At 41.1% G+C, this 18196-nt stretch overlaps 1 protein-coding gene across 4 annotated transcripts in view; it reads right to left on the reverse strand.

Moving 5' to 3' along the window:
* The window catches only part of lrp8 (low density lipoprotein receptor-related protein 8, apolipoprotein e receptor), a 231239-nt gene that overhangs the window by 25237 nt on the left and 187806 nt on the right, over positions 1–18196 (reverse strand). For all 4 annotated transcript variants that reach the window (XM_070554275.1, XM_070554274.1, XM_070554273.1 and 1 more), the window contains exons 11-13: positions 12384–12608; positions 11030–11148; positions 8651–8790 (exon numbers count right to left, since the gene is read on the reverse strand). In XM_070554275.1, coding sequence (XP_070410376.1) covers positions 8651–8790; positions 11030–11148; positions 12384–12608 — 484 coding nt within the window. The remainder of the gene's footprint in view (positions 1–8650; positions 8791–11029; positions 11149–12383; positions 12609–18196) is intronic.

Genomic DNA, 18196 nt, shown 5'->3' on the forward strand with positions numbered 1-18196 from the left:
GGCTGACACTGACAGCAGGATCTGTGTGTGTGTGTGTGTGTGTGTGTGTGTCAGGACCCTGATTGAGTAGCTCTTTGTCTTTCCTCATCTTTAATAAACCAGCATTGAAATAGTCTATAATTCAGATTGATATAGGAAGTAAAAACTAATAAATATAACTTAAATTAATGAGTATGGTTACGGTTGATCAATTTACACAAAAAAGTTACATTAGATTTGATTAGTAATTTTAAATTAGAAAAATCCCATCATTACTTACATTCAAACTTTCATCTTTTCTTTAATTATCAATAATCATTGAGTGTCAAACTACCTTGGAGTCCATCTGCATTTTAAAACAACACTTTTTTTTTAAAGTTTCAACTAGAGCTTTAACATTGCTCTCAGTCGGGATATGACTGAGGTGTGGCACCACTTAAGAGAATGTTACCGTGGCCTTGCGCAGGATGCAGCTGCCTGGAGCGCATCAACAATCAGCTACTGCTACTTTTTACTTTGTGGTTTATTTTAGTATTAGTTGGTTCATATTAGTGTTAGCTCGTTGTTACAGCAGGCTGCTGCAGGGTTGTTTACGACAGTAACAATAACTTTTTCATATTTTTATGTGCTAAAATGACCCTTTACAAGGTCAATGAATGGCCACCTAGTCCCTATCCCCCCTGTGGCCAGATGATTCCACTTGCGACTTCAGAGTGCCTGTCCAGTCTGTTGGACTTAGAAAAAAATGGAGCTGACATACCTGGCGCTGCTGTCTGGCTCAGCACGTTTCCTGCATGTTTTAGATAATGAACACAGCTGATTTGTTTAATTTAGATCAGGGGTGTCAAACTCATTTTAGCTCAGGGGCCACATTGAGGGAAATCTAGTCCCAAGTGGGCCGGACCGGTAAATTAAAAAGAACTTCAGATTGTTGTCTTTGTTTTAATACAATCAATATAAAACAAGGCTGGAGCCTGTGGACAGTGTAGTACAAGTACAACACCTGAAGTGTACTTGAAAATTTGAAAAAATAAAAAAATAAAAAATCAATCAATAAAAAAAACATTCCTTAGTGATTCAAAAAGCTTACAGTTTACATGGCTAGATCAGTTTCATGCAGCACTTAAAGTATATTTGACTCATTTTACTTTACATCTTTTAGCTTTCACCAGCACATCAACATCAGAAGTCACATCCTGAGTGGCGGCCAACTTCAGGATGTGATTAAAGTTCTTGTGTGAGCCTTGAGCGCAGCTTTGTTTTAGTTATACTCATTACAGAGGAAACTTGCTCACAAAGATAAGTTTATTTTCACTCTACATTGTAAAGTATGAAAATAAAGTTTACACAACCATCTCGCGGGCTGGATTTAACCTGCTTGCGGGCCGAATCCGGCCCGCGGGCTGCATGTTTGACACCCCTGATTTAGATGAATCACTCCTGTACACACTTAAAAAGGCTGGGGAAACAGCTCAGCTGTTTGGCTAAGGTGTTAAAAAGACGAACACACAGTGAGGAGATAGATTTTGCTTTTGGTTCTACTGAACGGACACTAGGGGGTGCTGAAAGAAAGCCAAAACTGCCTAGTCTGCCTTTAATGCACTTTTTTAACAGTCCATTAGTGGCACCGCCAAATGACACAAAACTGAGGTTGTTTTAGTCTAAATTCAGGGAAAACCGATCAGTTTACATGTATGCATGCAGAAATATTGTTAAAAAGAATTTATTCATGTTAAAATGGATATTTTGCAGTTCTTACAAAATAATCTTTCCAGTCTGTGACACAACAGTCTTGAGAGACACTAATCACCACTTTTTTGTGCTCTTAATAAAATTCGTACACACATTGCAGATTAATTATAGCTTTTGTTTTCATTCTTAACATGCTGCATGCTCACATCGAGTCTTGTTAAAGTCTTTTCAGCTTGCAAATGAAATGCACTTATGTTTGTTTGTTTGAACTGAATCAAAAGATGAATAGAGCAAATTAATTTTTAAAAAGAGACAGAAATCACCGAGGATGCAAGCTTTTGTGCTGGGATATTTAAAAGTCCCATCAGTTTTTAAAAGGAGATAACATTTTTCTTTGGCATGACAAAAAAAAAAAAAACTTTTTTAAACAATGGATTTATTTCATGTGTGCGGAGAGACTTTCCCTTATATGTGATTCTTTAAAGCAGATTTTTCCTGGAGTGGTCCCATTGCATTATTGTTCTTTCCTAAGTATTCTTAAAGGGACATTATGGAAGTTTGACAGCCAAAACATGTATAGAAATAATAAATTTCTTCTTCATACATTCTCCTGCAATGCCCTGGTCCTGTAGAATGAGCCCTGGCATTTTTACTGTGATTGCCTGTTTTTCTGTAAAATCACAGAAAAAGAGAGATGCTCGGGTCGAGCAGGTTGCTTCATGCGCGTTCACACTCAGGCATCGCCCGTAGCATTTGCTATCCGTAGATTTAGCAGCAGAGAGAGAGGCAGTGCCACTTTGTCACTGTTCCCAACGCCTAGTGATGAACCTAGCTACATTTCTGAGGACCCTTAGCTACTTTCTGTAGAACTTTCTTCTAGATATTTCCTGCAAATTAGCAACAAAATAGCCATTTTCGCTTCGAACCGTTCTTTGGTTTGACGTTGTTTCAGCTGTCATCGAGAATATAAAAGTTACAGATACTGTGAATGTTACTAGCAGTAGCGGTTTTAGGCACGGTCAGACAGGGCAGTTGCCTGGGGCGGCATTTTTTCATGACACAAAAGGGGCGCACAAGCGCGGAGTAAAAAAAAAAAAAAAAAGGAAATCTGCGCCGCACCGAGGTTTTCTATTATCTGTCATATGACAGTGTCTGGATTGGAAACAGCAAGTTGGCGCCCCCTGCAGCTGCAGGCGCTCCTGCTGACTGAGAACGTTCACGTGCACCGTGTCTATGAAGAACAGGAAGGGGAGGGGTGCGGCGGGGGAATTCACCTCTGCGTCTTTCCCAAATGAAATGAGCGTGCAGGGGCTGAATCAACTGTATTAACATGGCTAAAGTCAATCACATCTTAACGTTCTTCCATATTTCATTCATAATATCATAAACACAGGCCTATCATTCTTTCAGGTTTCTCTGAATTGTGTGAAATGGCCAAATAAAAAAAGGAAAAACAAAACGATTTTGTGGTCACACCCCCATCAAGGTCAAATAGTTTAGTCCTGACTAAAGGAAACTTACTGAGTCAGGAGCCAAACAGAAGAGATGAACATAAAAAGGCTAAAACCACCAGGTGCCCCCATTCAGGGGAAAAAAAAGAAAAAAGAGGAGAAAGATAAAGGTATGTAGCTCTCATGATGCATGTTTTACATTTTTTGAACCAGTTAACTGGGATTTTAACGGTTAAATGCGGTCAACTAATTGCTAACAGAGCTAATAGGGCTGAAATATAGAAACGAATATTCAAATGGTTCGAAAAAAGTCCTTAAATCGTTTTTTACTGATTCAAACTAGGATTTGTTAAATGCTCACTGCAGCCTGTGGCCTGCCTGAACAACAACACACACATGTTGATCATGTTCACATGATAATAAATAAAACAACTCTACAAGCAGAAGAAAACTCCCCAGTCACCACTAACTATCCTGTTTGTTTATTGCAGATGGCTGCACGGATTATTTTTTACATGATTTGTTCTGTAAAAGTTGGCATTTTTGGTAGTCTACAGTTTTATTTATGTCAGTTTAAATTACAATTTCAGAGGCAATTCTAAAATATTATGGATCATGATAAAGATCTATTGGAGATCTACCACAACTTTTGGACTGCTCTGCCAGTCACTGTGGCTCAAGCTGAGAGGAGCTTTTCAAAACTTGATCAAGTCATGCCTGAGGTCACCTGTGTTTCAGGGGCGGCTCACTAACCTGGCTCTGATTAGTATCAATCACTCAGTAGGGGAGCAGATTTCATGTGATGACATTATTGATGACGTTGCATCAAGGTTGGGTTTTAATTTTAGTTTGTGTTTTCTGTTCTAAGTGCAATGCTGTAGTGATTATCTTTAGTTTGTTATGTGTGAAATATTTTTGCTATTTAGAATATTTATTATATATTATGTTCATATATTCTTAATATTTAGTTATTGTTTGTTTTTGTATATTTGATTCTATATATTTTGATACAGTGTATAATGTATAGTGCTTTACATTCTGACAACTTCATAGTAATTAATGTAAATATGTGCAACTTAGAAAAATGAATGTTCAATAGTCGTTCTAATAAAACATGCCTGTTTGTAGAAAACATGCGTGTGTTCATGCAGGTGGGGTGGTGTGGTGGTGGTGGTGGTGGGGGGGGCGGTTGGGGGGGGGGGGGGGGGGGGGGCTCAAAAGGGGCCTCGCCCGGGGAGTAATTCGATGTAGAACCGCCACTGGTTACTAGAGTGTAGCTCACCTTGTAAGATGTCTGACTCTCATGCAGAAGACCTGGGTTTGATTCTGGGTGTGAACATAGTTCATTTAGAGTTTCTTTTTTACATTAATGATATATTTTTTTACAGTAAGATGCCCAAATTTTTATTTGAGACTCGCCGGACGGCATTGAATTCACAGATAAAAAGATGTGGGTTCAACTTTCATTTTGGAACAATTTTTCAAGCAAGGGAAGGGAATGATCTGAGCATGCAGGAGGACTGACCCATCATAAACCTTTGTCAGCTGTGCTGAAGAGAAAGGTACAGAACCAAATCATTTAATTAATTAGCTGCGCGTTCTCCTGTCCTCTGTCCTCCGGGCCACACACACATACACACACACACACACACACACACACACACACACACACACACACACACACACACACACACACACACACACACACACACACACACACACACACACACACACACACACACACACACACACACACACACACACGACTGTCTCAGCTGTTATTTTCATGGAGTGTGCACGTACAGCATGTGCGCCTCGTGCACGAGCCTACTATTGAAGCTGCTGTTACGCTTTTGGTCTGAGGGGGCAATAGCGAGCATAAAAATTCAAAAGTCCATAAAGTCTATTTAAAGTTTAGAATTTAATTCATGCTTTTTCCTGTTCTGCAAAACCCCATCTATGCATCCAGTTTTGGGATAAAACACGTCACGACATGTTTCCAACACCGTCTCCATTCACTGACACTAGAGATCAACCAATATGGGGTTTTCTGCTGCTGATACTGATATGCAGCAGTCATCGTCAGCCGATTCGTGCTGCTCATTTGTTGGGCCGATTATCAATGTTGATATCGACATGTGCCTTATTTGCATGCAAGTGCCACTAATAACAGTGAATGAACAACATTTTTGAATCGGAATCACATTTTAAACATTTAATTTGACCAACTCTTGAATGTCAATTTTGTGCACAGTTTGAAATCATTCAGTTAACCAAAATCAATCAAACAAACCAATAATCTGACCAAGTAATAAAAATAAAACAGGCAAATTAAAAGAAATGCCAGCTGACAATAATGTTTTTCAGTCACATAAATAGACATTTAAACAGCAAGCCACCCTCACACCAGGGTGTTACTCCACCACACCCACACTTCCTGTTTCGTCCTGCACCAAGAGGAAGTGTCGCCTGGCGGACCGAGAGAGTGGCGCTGCCTCAGTGACTGACGTCACCCCCACCCCGCTCAGAGATTCCTGATCGGAGAAATTCGTGAAACAAAATCCTGCTCAGACAGAGCAGCGAGCACTCTGAGCCTTATCATTTAGTATCGCCTTGTGAGTTGCCGAGGTAACCGGTGCTGCGCCACCTGGGGGCGTGGCCAAGACTCTGCTGCAGTGCAGTGCAGCCACTTTACACAGTGCCATTTAGCCAATAGCAATAGCTTACTGAAATAAAAATGTAGAGCAACATTTTAACCTGAAGATGGCGCCACACTGAAAGATTTAGGCAGAATATTCATATTTTAACCCTCCCACTGTCTTTATGGGTGACCCCGTGAGAAAAGTTGACCATTCAGGAGGATTGATGGTTTATCCCTTGAGGCCCACGTGGCAGGGGTGAGGTGGTGCTCCCTCCTCACCCCTGCCACGTGGACCTCAAGGGACAAACCATCAACCCTGCTCAATGGTCAGCTTTCCTCGCAGGTCACACCCATTAGGACAGTGGGAGGGTTAACAAAATAATGACATGGCTACAGCAGTATTAGACACTCATTTCCACAGTTTTATCAGCAAAAAAAAAAAGGTTGATTTGGGCTTGACTTGCTCTTCAAATGAAATATGGTAACAACACTCGGCTGCCCATAAATGTGCCCGTCTAAAACAGCTCTTCTGAAGAGGTATTTCGGCTGATGCTGAATAAATGGTAAATATTGACCAGATATATTGACTGACCGATAAATCAGTATCAGGAGACTTCCACCTGCAGATTTCACCATGCAGTCAGTGAGGGGGTTGGGCTATGTTTAACAGAAATAAAGAAATAAATACCTTCAGGGTATTTTGGTGTCTAGGGCAGTTCCTGAAACACCTTTTTCCAAAGATAAGGCTGTTTCCTTTCACCAAATTGATAACAAATGGTGGATGAGGTCATATTTCAAGGACAGCTACGATGCACTGAATCATATCAGGGTGCTCTTATTGTCATTTACATCTCTCAGATTAACGAAATTCATCATCTTCCACCAGCAGGACGCCCCTCCAACTGTTTAGGAGCAAAGGCAAACTCCTTTACGGCTTAGGGTTTTTAATTTGTTCCGTACCAGAACTGGAACAGAACATAAACCAGAACTATTAATCTTCAGGGTTTGTGAAACACAAGTTCTGTTCACAAACACACTCCAAGAGCACCACATGATGGATGTCCTCCCCTTTCTCGGCTTCTCATCATCACATGTGCGGCACAAAGAAAAGACAAAAGAGCAAACATTCCTGATTCATAAGATTTCATCTGTTTTCTTCTCTTTCATCCCTGCTCTGCTCTCATCAGCCTTGTTTGACTCAAAATCAACTCAATAAATACGTCCATATTAGCTGTATTGATTGCTGAACTTCACTGTGACTCTGCTGCTAACGGAAAAGTGAATTGGCAATTTTTTTCTGAGCTTGTCCCACACATAAAACATCTGTTCCTTCAGTCAGGCAGCAATTGATCCATCATTTATATCTCTTTCCAAATCACTGCTGTCCTTGCACTATTTTGTTCACTTTATCATGAAAATTATGCTTCAAAAACCTGCAGGATTCATTTCTGTACTTGTTTTTCTTTGTTTTTCTTTTTCAGACTAAAGACAACAAATGTTGAATACCGCCCAGTATGAATATTTTGAAGCCACCCAAGTCTATCTAGTTGTTGATTCATGCAGACCGACTTTCTTGCGATGCTAGAAAATATTTTACTGAATATTTAGACTTTTGATAATCCTTTAAAGAGCCAAGGGAGGGGCTTGGGGAAATATAATTTATGAATGATTACCTACGTTGCATCATGGAACAGGCAAAGTGCCTGGGACAATTATTACATGAACATGATGGGATCTGTAATTATCGGTGGGGACAAATGTGTGAAAGAGGAGGAAAGAACAATAAACAGTGCTTCAGAACGGTGAAAACAGAACAGGCTAGGCAAGCCATTTTAACACTTAATCAACAATCTGACCTCTCGTGATTCCCTTTTTATATAGCAATAATATAATTCATCCTAGTACTAATTGTATTCTTACTAGTCAAAATTGCGAATGAAGACATCAACAGCTAAGTTGTTACTATAAAAATTATAATAAAGGATATCCATAATAACAACTGCAAAAGTGGGAAGTAAGTTTCAGATATTTCAAAATCCATAAAAGCCTAAGGTGGTCTGGTGGACTGGATATTCCAGACATCTATAATTCTATTGTTCCTAGTAGGAATTAACATTCCGGATATCCAAAAGAACATTCTTACCATCTATTCCATTACAGATCGTGAGAATCATTCAGTTAAAAATCTTTGACGTGATATTATTGAACATAACTGCGTTTTAGAACATCAAAGTGACATCATAATTACATTGCTAGGTAACTAATTACTTTTGCAATGTGCTAACTGAGTTACTAAGTCAATTCCATTTTGGAAAAAGTAACTATAGCGATACATAGTAACTACATACAGTTTGTAACTATGTAGCGTCCAGCAATGGTCAGTTTAGGTACAACCTGACCTTTCACCATCTATTCAACAACTGGTCAGAAAGGAGACACAACATTGCATGTGTTCTTTTTAAAATGAGTCTGTCTTCACACCAGCAGGGATTCAGACTGAAATATCTAAGCTTTTTTTCCCCAGAGTACAAGTCATTCATTTCTACTAGAAACCACTGCAAATTCATTGATTAAATGAGTCAATCACATCTTTAAAGGTAAAGAGGTGCAGCAAAGTCCGAGAACTAAAACCATACGTGGCCAACCCAGGTCCTCAAGATCCCCTATCCAGCATGTTTTAGTTGTTTCCTTTTGAATCAATGGTGATTAACAGCCTTCTGCAGAGCTTGATGAGCTTCTGAACAGGTGATTCAGCCATTGAATCAGGTGTGTTGAATCAGGGAAGCAATTAAAAGATGCTGAATAGGGGCTCTCCAAGACCAGGGTTGGGCAAATCTGCAGTGTACTTCCACGTTAATTTTATTCCAATGTGAAGTTTTTCCTGTACCTCAAACACGGTGAGGGCGAAGGGGTGTCCGAGGTGGTGATGGGACGACAGCAGCACTTTGCGGTTGTCTCCATTAAGATCTACACTTGACAGCAGGTGCAGCTTGGAGTCCACCCAGTAGAGACGCCTGTTGGACAAATCTGACAAGATGTAGACAGAATTAAGAACACAACCGAGTGAGAGACGAAGAAAGGAGGAGGAGGTAGGAGGTGAAAAGGGAAGGTCATTCAGCAAACCAAGAAAGGCGAGGGGTGTATGAATGTAATGGCTCAACGGCTACACCATCAATCTTCTCTGACATGACGTTGGAGACCCCGCACTGAGAAAACACACTTGTGATTGCAATATTGCTGCTTGACTTGCTCACCGGGGGGAAGTATGTGTGCCCTTGAGCAAATTCATTAGTTTTGGTTGGCCTTTTTTAAAAGCATGATTTGGTGTTAAACATTCCCAATATTCTCCAAGTAACGGCTGCTGACACAGTTAAGCCTGATTCATGCTTAGGCTTGGTTTATGCTCGACGCATTTACTTTCCGCTTGGTGATGTGGCTCGCGGATGGAACGCGCTTCACAACTTGCAGCGTTTATGGTTCATGCGGCTTGTCTCTGCGGTGAGCCAATATTCTCCCAAACTGTAGGGGGCAGCATGGAGCTCTACAGCGTGCATCCAACACTACACCATAGTAGAAGTAAAAATTACTGTTGTTTACAACATGGCATTCCAGCATTATTTAACAGCGTCCTCGTCTTTTCCGACAGTGCGAGCTAATTCTCTCCAAGAATTATTAACAACATGTTGACCACGGTGATCTTTGAGAGCTGAATCATACAAATGTCTGTATTTACGAACCTCTGCCATAACTAGTTCTTGCCAGTCCGCCATGTTTTTCCGCGTTTGACCGTCCACATGGTTAGAAAATTTCCTAGAGGTACGGAAAGTTTGGGCCGTGCGGAGGCACGGTGGAGGGGAGTGGTTGTTAAAATGACACAATTTTGCCGCGTGGAGCCGTGCAAACCTCGTGGACCATAAACCAACCTTTGAGCAAAGGCACATTTGGCAAGTGCCAAGGAGCTGCTTGAGCTAGAAGAATGGTAAATGGCCTGTATTTGACATAGCGCCTTCTAGAGTCCTGGAACCCCCCAAGGCGCTTTACAACACAATCAGTCATTCACCCATTCACAGACACATTCATACACTGGTGGGGATGAGCTAGCCACAGCTGCCCTGGGGCACACTGACAGAGGCGAAGCTGCCGAGCACTGGCGCCACCGGTCCCTCCGACCACCACTAGCAGGCAAGGTGGGTTAAGTGTCTTGCCCAAGGGCACAACGACAGCGACAGACTGAGTGGGGCTCGAACCTGCAACCTTCCAATTATGGAGTGAGCACTTAACTCCTGTGCCACTGTCGCCCTTACAACAACTCTGGTCCCTCTGCTCCATGTCTTCAAGACTGCGTCAACACTCGCGCTGTTTACATTTTTTAAGGGAAGCTACGTTGTGCCGTAAATTATGTTGGGTTTATGGTTGACCAATAACAGACGTCCAGCATACAACGCCGCCGTTGGGTGTTTAGAAAATAGAGCTAGACTCCAACCAACGTTCCAACACGATCAAACACTGTTGGATTGGCCATACGACGTCGCATCATGGCGATCCAACACATCCGACATGCTGGAGCAGTGTCAGTATGAATCAGCCCTTAGAGGAGCCTCACAACATTGCTTTTTCATTGCTACTGGCCAAGGAGCACCACTGGTGCTCATTTTTAAAGTGTGCAAGCGTTTATACGGAGGAAGCAATACATAAACGTTGTTCAAAAAAAAAAACCAGGAGTCTCATGCTTAAAGGAGAGAGCGGATAAAGCTGTTAGGCTAAAAAGTTAATTTGTTTCATCATTACAGAGTAGGAAAAAGCTCATCCCTTCTGACTCAGACAGTCACCCACTCTGTATGAAATCGATGACCAAAAGCAGAATAACCCACCTCTTCTCCCGTAATGCAGTCTGGGCCCACTCTCTCATTTGCTTTATTCTAAAAATAATTTGTTTTCGTGCGCGCACAGCAACGTCTCAATTCCACAGAGGGAGGCAAATGTGTTCTTCTATTTGTCCGCAGGCAAGGGCAGCTGAGAGAAATTTGCTGGTGCTGCTAAGGGAGTTGAAAGCGATGATGGTGCGTATTGACAGCAGAGAGCGTCTGGTTTATTAATTCGGAGACCCAGACACATAACAAGCTTTAACTCTGTGACCCAGTTATGCTGCTGGGACCCTAGAACTGTTTCTTCTTACATTTTATTGGTTGTTTCCCAACATTTAGGTGGAACTGTTGTTTCTGCTTAAAGAGCTGTTTCTACTGTGCAGGTGTGGTGTTTTTCTTACCCAGGGTGATCCCATTGGGCCACTCGATGTGATCAGACACCAAAACTTGTCTGTCTACTCCATTCATCCCAGCTTTCTCAATTTTGGCCTGATCTCCCCAGTCAGACCAATACATGAACCTGTAGGGAAATACATTCACACGTTAGACACAAACCTGCATAGAAATAGAAAACTATCCCTTACAGGAGCCAATTGCCAGTCAACTTCAGGGTTCATTTCAAGATCCTGGTTCTGGTCTATAGGGCCTTACGTGGACAAGCACCATCTTACATTGGTGATCTTCTTAGTCCCTACACCCCCAGCAGGTCCCTGAGGTCCAGTGACCAAAGCCTACTGGTTGTGCAGCACCAGGCTAAAGACCAAAGGTGACAGATCATTTGCTGCTGTGGCCCCCAGACTCTGGAACTCTCTCCCCCTGAGCCTGAGATCAGAGGAATCAGTGGTCTCCTTTAAAAAGCAGCTGAAGACTCACTTGTTCAAGCTGGCTTTTGTATGACCTTCTTCACCACTCTCTCTTTATTCTGCTCTCTCCACCTATTCCACCTTCCTCAGGATCCACTGATTTCCCTCTTTCCTGTTCACTTTCTCTCTTTCTTAACATTTTTTATCACAATTGTCTATTTTTGCTCATTTAAATATGTTTTTCAACATTTTCTAAATACTTTTTTATGTTTTTACATTTTTTGTTTTTGTGAAGCGCCTCGTGATTTTTATCTTGAGAGGCGCTATAGAAATGATACTTTCTTCTTCTTCTTCAATAGTACTTCCAAACATACAATTAAAGTAAAAACAAAACAAAAACTACAATCTAACCGATTCCAGTCTACTATATCAAAGTTTTGTCATATTTTTCCTTCCAGAACCTCATTTGTTTTACCACTGAAACAAGCCTCTGGGATGACACAGTATTTCAAAACAGTGAATGAAACTTGGCTCCTGTTCAAATGTGCGCAAGTCCAGAAGAAACATGTGAAAACCTGGCTTCATTTGCATCTATTTCATGCTAGCCAGGCTTTGAGCTCTGAAAAGATTCCTTTGAGAGGCTCAAAACATCCCAAACAAAGACAAAGTAGTGAAAAAGGAAAGAAAAGGGTCCCATTGTCTCTCCCAAGAATCATTAAACTGCTCAATACACCATAAGGCCCAGCAGTAAAAATTAAACTGCTTTGTTGTGGTGAAATCTTTAAAGGTCAACTTCTGAACAGTTACTTTGCCTCCCTGTGATGCTGGTGTTTACAGCCGGCAGAGAATGATGACAGCCGCAGGATTTCTTTCCCCCTTCCAGCTTGTGCTGTCTTCCCATGATGTGTCCATCTGTCCAAAACTGCCTGAACTCACAAAACTTTTCACTCACCCTTGGTGGGGATCCACTGCGATGGCCCGTGGCTCGCTCAGCTCAGTGGCTATCAACATCTTTCTCTTCCCGCCGTCTCCCGTAGCGACAGAAATGCTCTTGTTGCCCGAGTCTGTCCAGTAGATGTTCTTATGGACCCAGTCCACAGCCAGGCCCTCAGGGGAGTGGAGAGAGTCAATCAGCGTCACCTGCTGCGACGAATCGCTGGCCTTGTTTATGTACGCGCTGGTGGATGGAAGAGTAAGAGTGAATAAACTGCATCCTTGCTACTTCCTTTAAAGTTATAATTGACTACAGTGTTTGTTTTAAAAGATGAAACTGGAACATCATTTCCAACATTATCTCTGTAAGATTCACATAATAGATCTGTGTATAAAAGAACCAATGACATTCAGCAGGTTTATGGAGTTAACACTCTGTTTCTGTCCAACTGCAGTCGTTTTCACCCCACTATCTTAAGATGGAATTTTGTCTATGATTATAGGCTGCAGGTCCCAATGGATGAAGAACAAAGGCACTTTTAAAAGCTGAGGCACATCGTTAAACAGTTTAAAAGTAACTTAAAAATGTTTAAATTTGACTATCTGACCCTGTTTTATGATAAAAAGTAAGAAATATTCCATAATTTATATTTCCACTAAGTCCATCCCCTGGTCTTTACAGCAGAACAAATAATCCACACAAGCTTAGAGTGTTGACAGAGTCATGTACCCACAAGAGTGAGCTGTCAATCAAGTGGTGACACGCCTTAGTCAGCTCAATACACCAACGAGGAAGGAGAAGAAGCCAGAACTTAATAATGGAGAAACCAAACAAATACCATGAGACACACCATGCTGACAAATCAGCATAAGACTTCCGCCATGGTGCGAGCATGGCGATGAGGCCATTTAGTGGCTTTCGTGTTACCAAGCTTGGTAGTAATATTGCCACAATGCTAGCCTAGTGAACTAGGCCAAATTCTTGCTTTGCAAAGTTTGGCCTAGGAATGCTCCACTGGAACCTCCGCAGCCCCAGCAGCATTCTGGCTGGCCAATCACAGCTCTCTATAGGGGTTTCAATCCTACAGAGGCTGTGATTGGTCCACAATAGTGGTCTATCTGCTTTGTGGACCAATCACAGCGCTTTATCCATTTGATGGGCCAATCAAGGCCCTCTATTCGTCTGGTGGGCAGTATGATGCAACAGAGTAGAACAAGATGGCGGCACCTTGTTTGAAACGGCTTTTACATCAATTTTGGGCTATTTGGACTTTATTAGAATCAGAAGCAGACAGATGTATTTAGGTCCTTTATTTAGAAAAAAGGATGTAATTTTGCCTTCTTCAACAGCGGACCTTGTTTACGGACATCCCTTGCAATGACTACATCACATTGGTCATTGTTCAGTAGCATGCGGCGATCGTTTAAAAGACAACCCGCCCCACGACCGAGAGCCGTCAATGGAGCGTTGCCAGACTAAACAATACATTTATTTAGTCTGGCTTGCCAGGCTACCACAATGCTGGACTTGTGAGTTAACACTACGCCTTGGTGCAACAGAGGGTGGTGTGATGATCATGTGTGGATTGTCCGCCAAGCTCAGGCTGGCAGCTATAGTGAAAATGAGATTAAACACGGGTCTAGAGCTGTAAACAGAATCATCTGAGACGACAAACTGGAGTGATGCAGAGCTCCAAGAGTTTCTCTCTGTTAAAGCAGGAGCTATAAAACCCCCTCCTCTCCTTGATTACGTCGCATTTCAGACCCCAGCTTTAAAGCTGGAAGCAACGACATCCTACCGCATCAGCAAGAAATCATGCAGCTTTTATAAATCAATGAATAAAAGTCAGCTCTTCACCCTTATTTAAATTTTTTTTAAATCCTGCATGGAAAAAAGGGGGAGGGGGGGGAGGAATTTCTTTAAAAATAATAAAATAAATAAACCTGAATGGGATTAATAAAGTATCTTTGATTGATTGATATACTGTAGATTCTAGAAAACAAGGGACACACGGTAATCATCTCAAAATTTGGGGTTACTAAATCTTCAACAATATGTGACACCCATTCCAGAAAGAGATGGTTAACTATGTTTCCTGACTCTGGAAGTTCTCTGAAGACAGAAACTATTTCATGCTAACACAAAGAGTGGAGCACTTTGAAAATTTAAAACTCACAGCAGCAACCATTATAAACATGAGCAGGTTTTCCTCAGAACTGATGCATGGCTTTAATGTCTATTCTAAATGTGGGTACACCGCACCAGAACAGACACTTTTTGGTTGGTGGCACGGAATGAAGCACAAAAAAATCTCTTCGACAAAGCGTTGTAAATTAGATGGTGGTGCAAAAAACCCTTATTTGTACCTGCAAAGGACATGGAATTGATATGTGAATTAGGATCTGATTAGCAACCTTAGTCGTCCACTAAACAAACTTCCAGTGATAAATGTTGTGGTTTTACTCATCAGTTTCTTTTATTTCACTTTTCTTACTTCAGCACCTCCCTTCATTCCGTATATCTATCTAGTGAAAAGATATAGGTAATTATTGTCAAATGAGTTGAGTCAATAGGTGGGGATAGGGCTGATGTGCAAGGACTTTCAAACAGGCTTTGATTTAGGAGACGTTTTTGTACCAAAGCTGAGCCCTGATGAGATAATACGAGCGAAGGATCGGGAGGGGATAGATGAAGCCAGAACTTGGTAGCAGATTAATGGACTGTTACTATTTGCTACCATAGATTTTCTAGACACCTTCCATTTCGTAGATTGGTGGCTGTAATGCCTGGGGGTGCTACTGTGTTTCCATGACAGATGATTTGAGGATCCCTCTCTTCTCTTGTGCCCCAGGATGTAAAAGAGAAATCAAACAATTGTTTCTCCATCAGGGAGCAAATTAAAACGAGGGATGGAGAAAATTTGGATGTGGATTGTAATCCATTGTGTTATTGATGCAGTGATGGTAAATTTAAAAACAGTAACTTAGGATTCATCCATCTGCTTCAGAGCTTAAAAAGTATCTTACATCCTACATCTTGACAGTAACAATGATAAAAGGTTCAAATAGAAAGGTATTTTTTGAAAAGGCAACATCAATTTCAATGTTTTTATTCATTCTGTCGATTTTTAGTTCAAGGTCTTTATTTAATCTACTTGAATCGAGTTGGAAGGATAAACAAAGGCTACAGCTGCAGAACGACCCAGATTACTCCATGACCACAGAGCAGATTGCATCTTTAATTGGCTGCAGAACTGTTTGAAACACATCTGTAACACAAGAAGTAAACAAGACAAGAACCCATTGCGTGCTTATCACAATGAATGTATGCATAACCACATCATCAAGCTGAGGGTGAATTACTACTTTAAAAGAGCAATATGTAAGATTTCTACAGTGAAACAATCACAAAACCATCTATTGTCTAAATCATGTTGGAAGGAAGGTTACACTGAAACATTCTCAGCCGGCCCCGGGTTTGTCAGTTTTCCTCCTTTAACCCTCCCACTGTGGTGCTCACTCCTCACCCCTGCCACGTGGACCCAAGGGATAAACCATCAACACTGCTCAATGGTCAACTTTCCTCTCGGGGTCACACCCATTAGGTCAGTGGGAGGGTTAAAAAACGTAGTTACTGTTTTACACTCTGAGAGTTTGTGAGGTTGACATGTCTTTGGTTAGCTAAAGCTGCAACTCTGGCATTTGTAATTCGACACAAGCAGGAAAAAAGCTCCAGTGTTGTTTAGAGAACCAAAGCCAGTAAACAGGAGCGACCCAGAAGTAATTTCTTGTACCCTAACGAAGCCACAGCATCTTTTTGTTTTACTCTAATATTGGATAAAGCAGACTAGAGGCTTACATTAAGCTAACAATGCTAATGGTGAATTCGACACAAATAGTCAGCTCTAAAAATACCTCAAGCTACTTTTTCAATCACCAACAACTCGATATTACAGTGAAATGTGTGTGTAAAGTGAATAATAGGGCTGCAACAAACAATTAATTGGATCATCGATGAATCGGATAGGGTCTCGACTAGATTAATCAGATTAAACGGGGAAAATTTAAATCAAATCTAACTTTATTTATAAAGCACTTTTCACACAAAAAAATGTAACTCAAAGTGCTTTACAGATTAAAAAGACCCCACATATCCCACAATGTCATTAACTAAATAACTTAATTAAAAACTGCTAGGGAAACATTTTTTCTCTCCTTCTTTTACTTTATTTAACCACAAAATACGATTAGAAAACAGTTCAGTAGTGTGCAAAACAACATGCTATCATCTAAATATATCCATAATTAAAACTATGACCAGTAAAACTTTATGTATTTCATTAACATGATCAGTAGTAAGTTACTGGAAATGCTAACAACATTTAGTTTCTACTGATAAAAATGATTTTTATTATTTACGGTTTGGCAATAATCCAGTTTAAATAATATTCACATTAATTATATTACATTCTCTGTTGCCTCCTACACAGGAGCTGTGCGCATTGACTGTTAAATATAAGTTGTGCAACATGAAAAAAAGTTACACAACACATCGAATCGATGAAGAAATGCGTTGCCAACCCATTTTTTCATAGATTTTATTAATTTTATCGATTCGTTGTTGCAGCCCTAGTGAACAATGGGTCAGTCATGGTGTTTTCCTTCCTTTAATGAGTTCTTCAGAACTATAACAGCAAGCTAGCAACACGTCCTCTAATGCTAGAGGCATATTAACGTAATAAGTGTAGAAGGTGCTCCCTACCGAAAAACACCCACCAGAGCAAACATCAGATATGATGATGTATTCATCTGCTTATCAACTTACTGTGCATGACTCGTGTCTGCTTGTCATCTAGAATCTCCTGGCGCTGGTCCATAACCGGCTACACCCATGAAACTCACGACAGCAGTGTGAAAGTGATTTTTTTTTTTGCTTTAAAAAATAAACTGCAGTAACTACATTTGACCACAGGATGATATTCTTGCTTCATTCTTAAATATTGCACATTTAAAGAAAAATAATGATAATGGTTTGTCTGATGGGCTGCACAGTGGCGCAGTGGTTAGAGCAGTTGCCTTGCAGCGAGAAGGTCCTGGCCTGGGATCTTTCTGCATGGAGTTAGCATGTTCTCCCTGTGCATGCGTGGGTTCTCTCCGGGTACTCCGGCTTCCTCCCACAGTCCAAAAACATGACTGTTAGGTTAATTGGTCTGTCTAAATTGTCCCTAGGTGTGTGTGTGTGTGTGTGTGTGTGTGTGTGTGTGCATGATGGTTTGTCCTGTGTGTCTCTGTGTTGCCCTGCGATGGACTGGCTCTCTGTCCAGGGTGTACCCCACCTGATTGCCCATTGGCCGCTGGAGATAGGCACCAACCCCCCAACCCCCCGTGGACAAGCGGGTTCAGACAATGCGTGGATGGATGGATGATGGATGGATGGGTTTGTCTGATTTTTTTATTGCCATTTTAGTCATTTAAAAGAAATAGTGTTCACTTATGTTTCAGATGTTTTGCATTATAACCCAGAATGTGGTGTTCCTGTTGCTGCCCTCCATGTATATCTTTGATTGCCTGTTTTAGTGCAGTTGAAGTTCATGTGCTTCTTCTTGAATTGAGTTTTATTTCTAATTAAATAATTTAACTAAATATTTAATGAGGTGATGATTTGTGGAAAAGACATGAAAATCAGAAATGAAACATTTTTGTACAGTCCAGCTACTGCTGTGTTGGGTAACAGGTAGGTTTCCCTTGGCTCTGACATGCAGAAACATCATTTTAACCATCCTTTCAGAAATCTGATGCCTGAGGATGATGTTCCTCTCTTTAAACAATTCT

This window comes from Nothobranchius furzeri, chromosome 8 (genome assembly GCF_043380555.1).
Source record: "Nothobranchius furzeri strain GRZ-AD chromosome 8, NfurGRZ-RIMD1, whole genome shotgun sequence".
Classification (NCBI taxonomy): domain Eukaryota; kingdom Metazoa; phylum Chordata; class Actinopteri; order Cyprinodontiformes; family Nothobranchiidae; genus Nothobranchius; species Nothobranchius furzeri.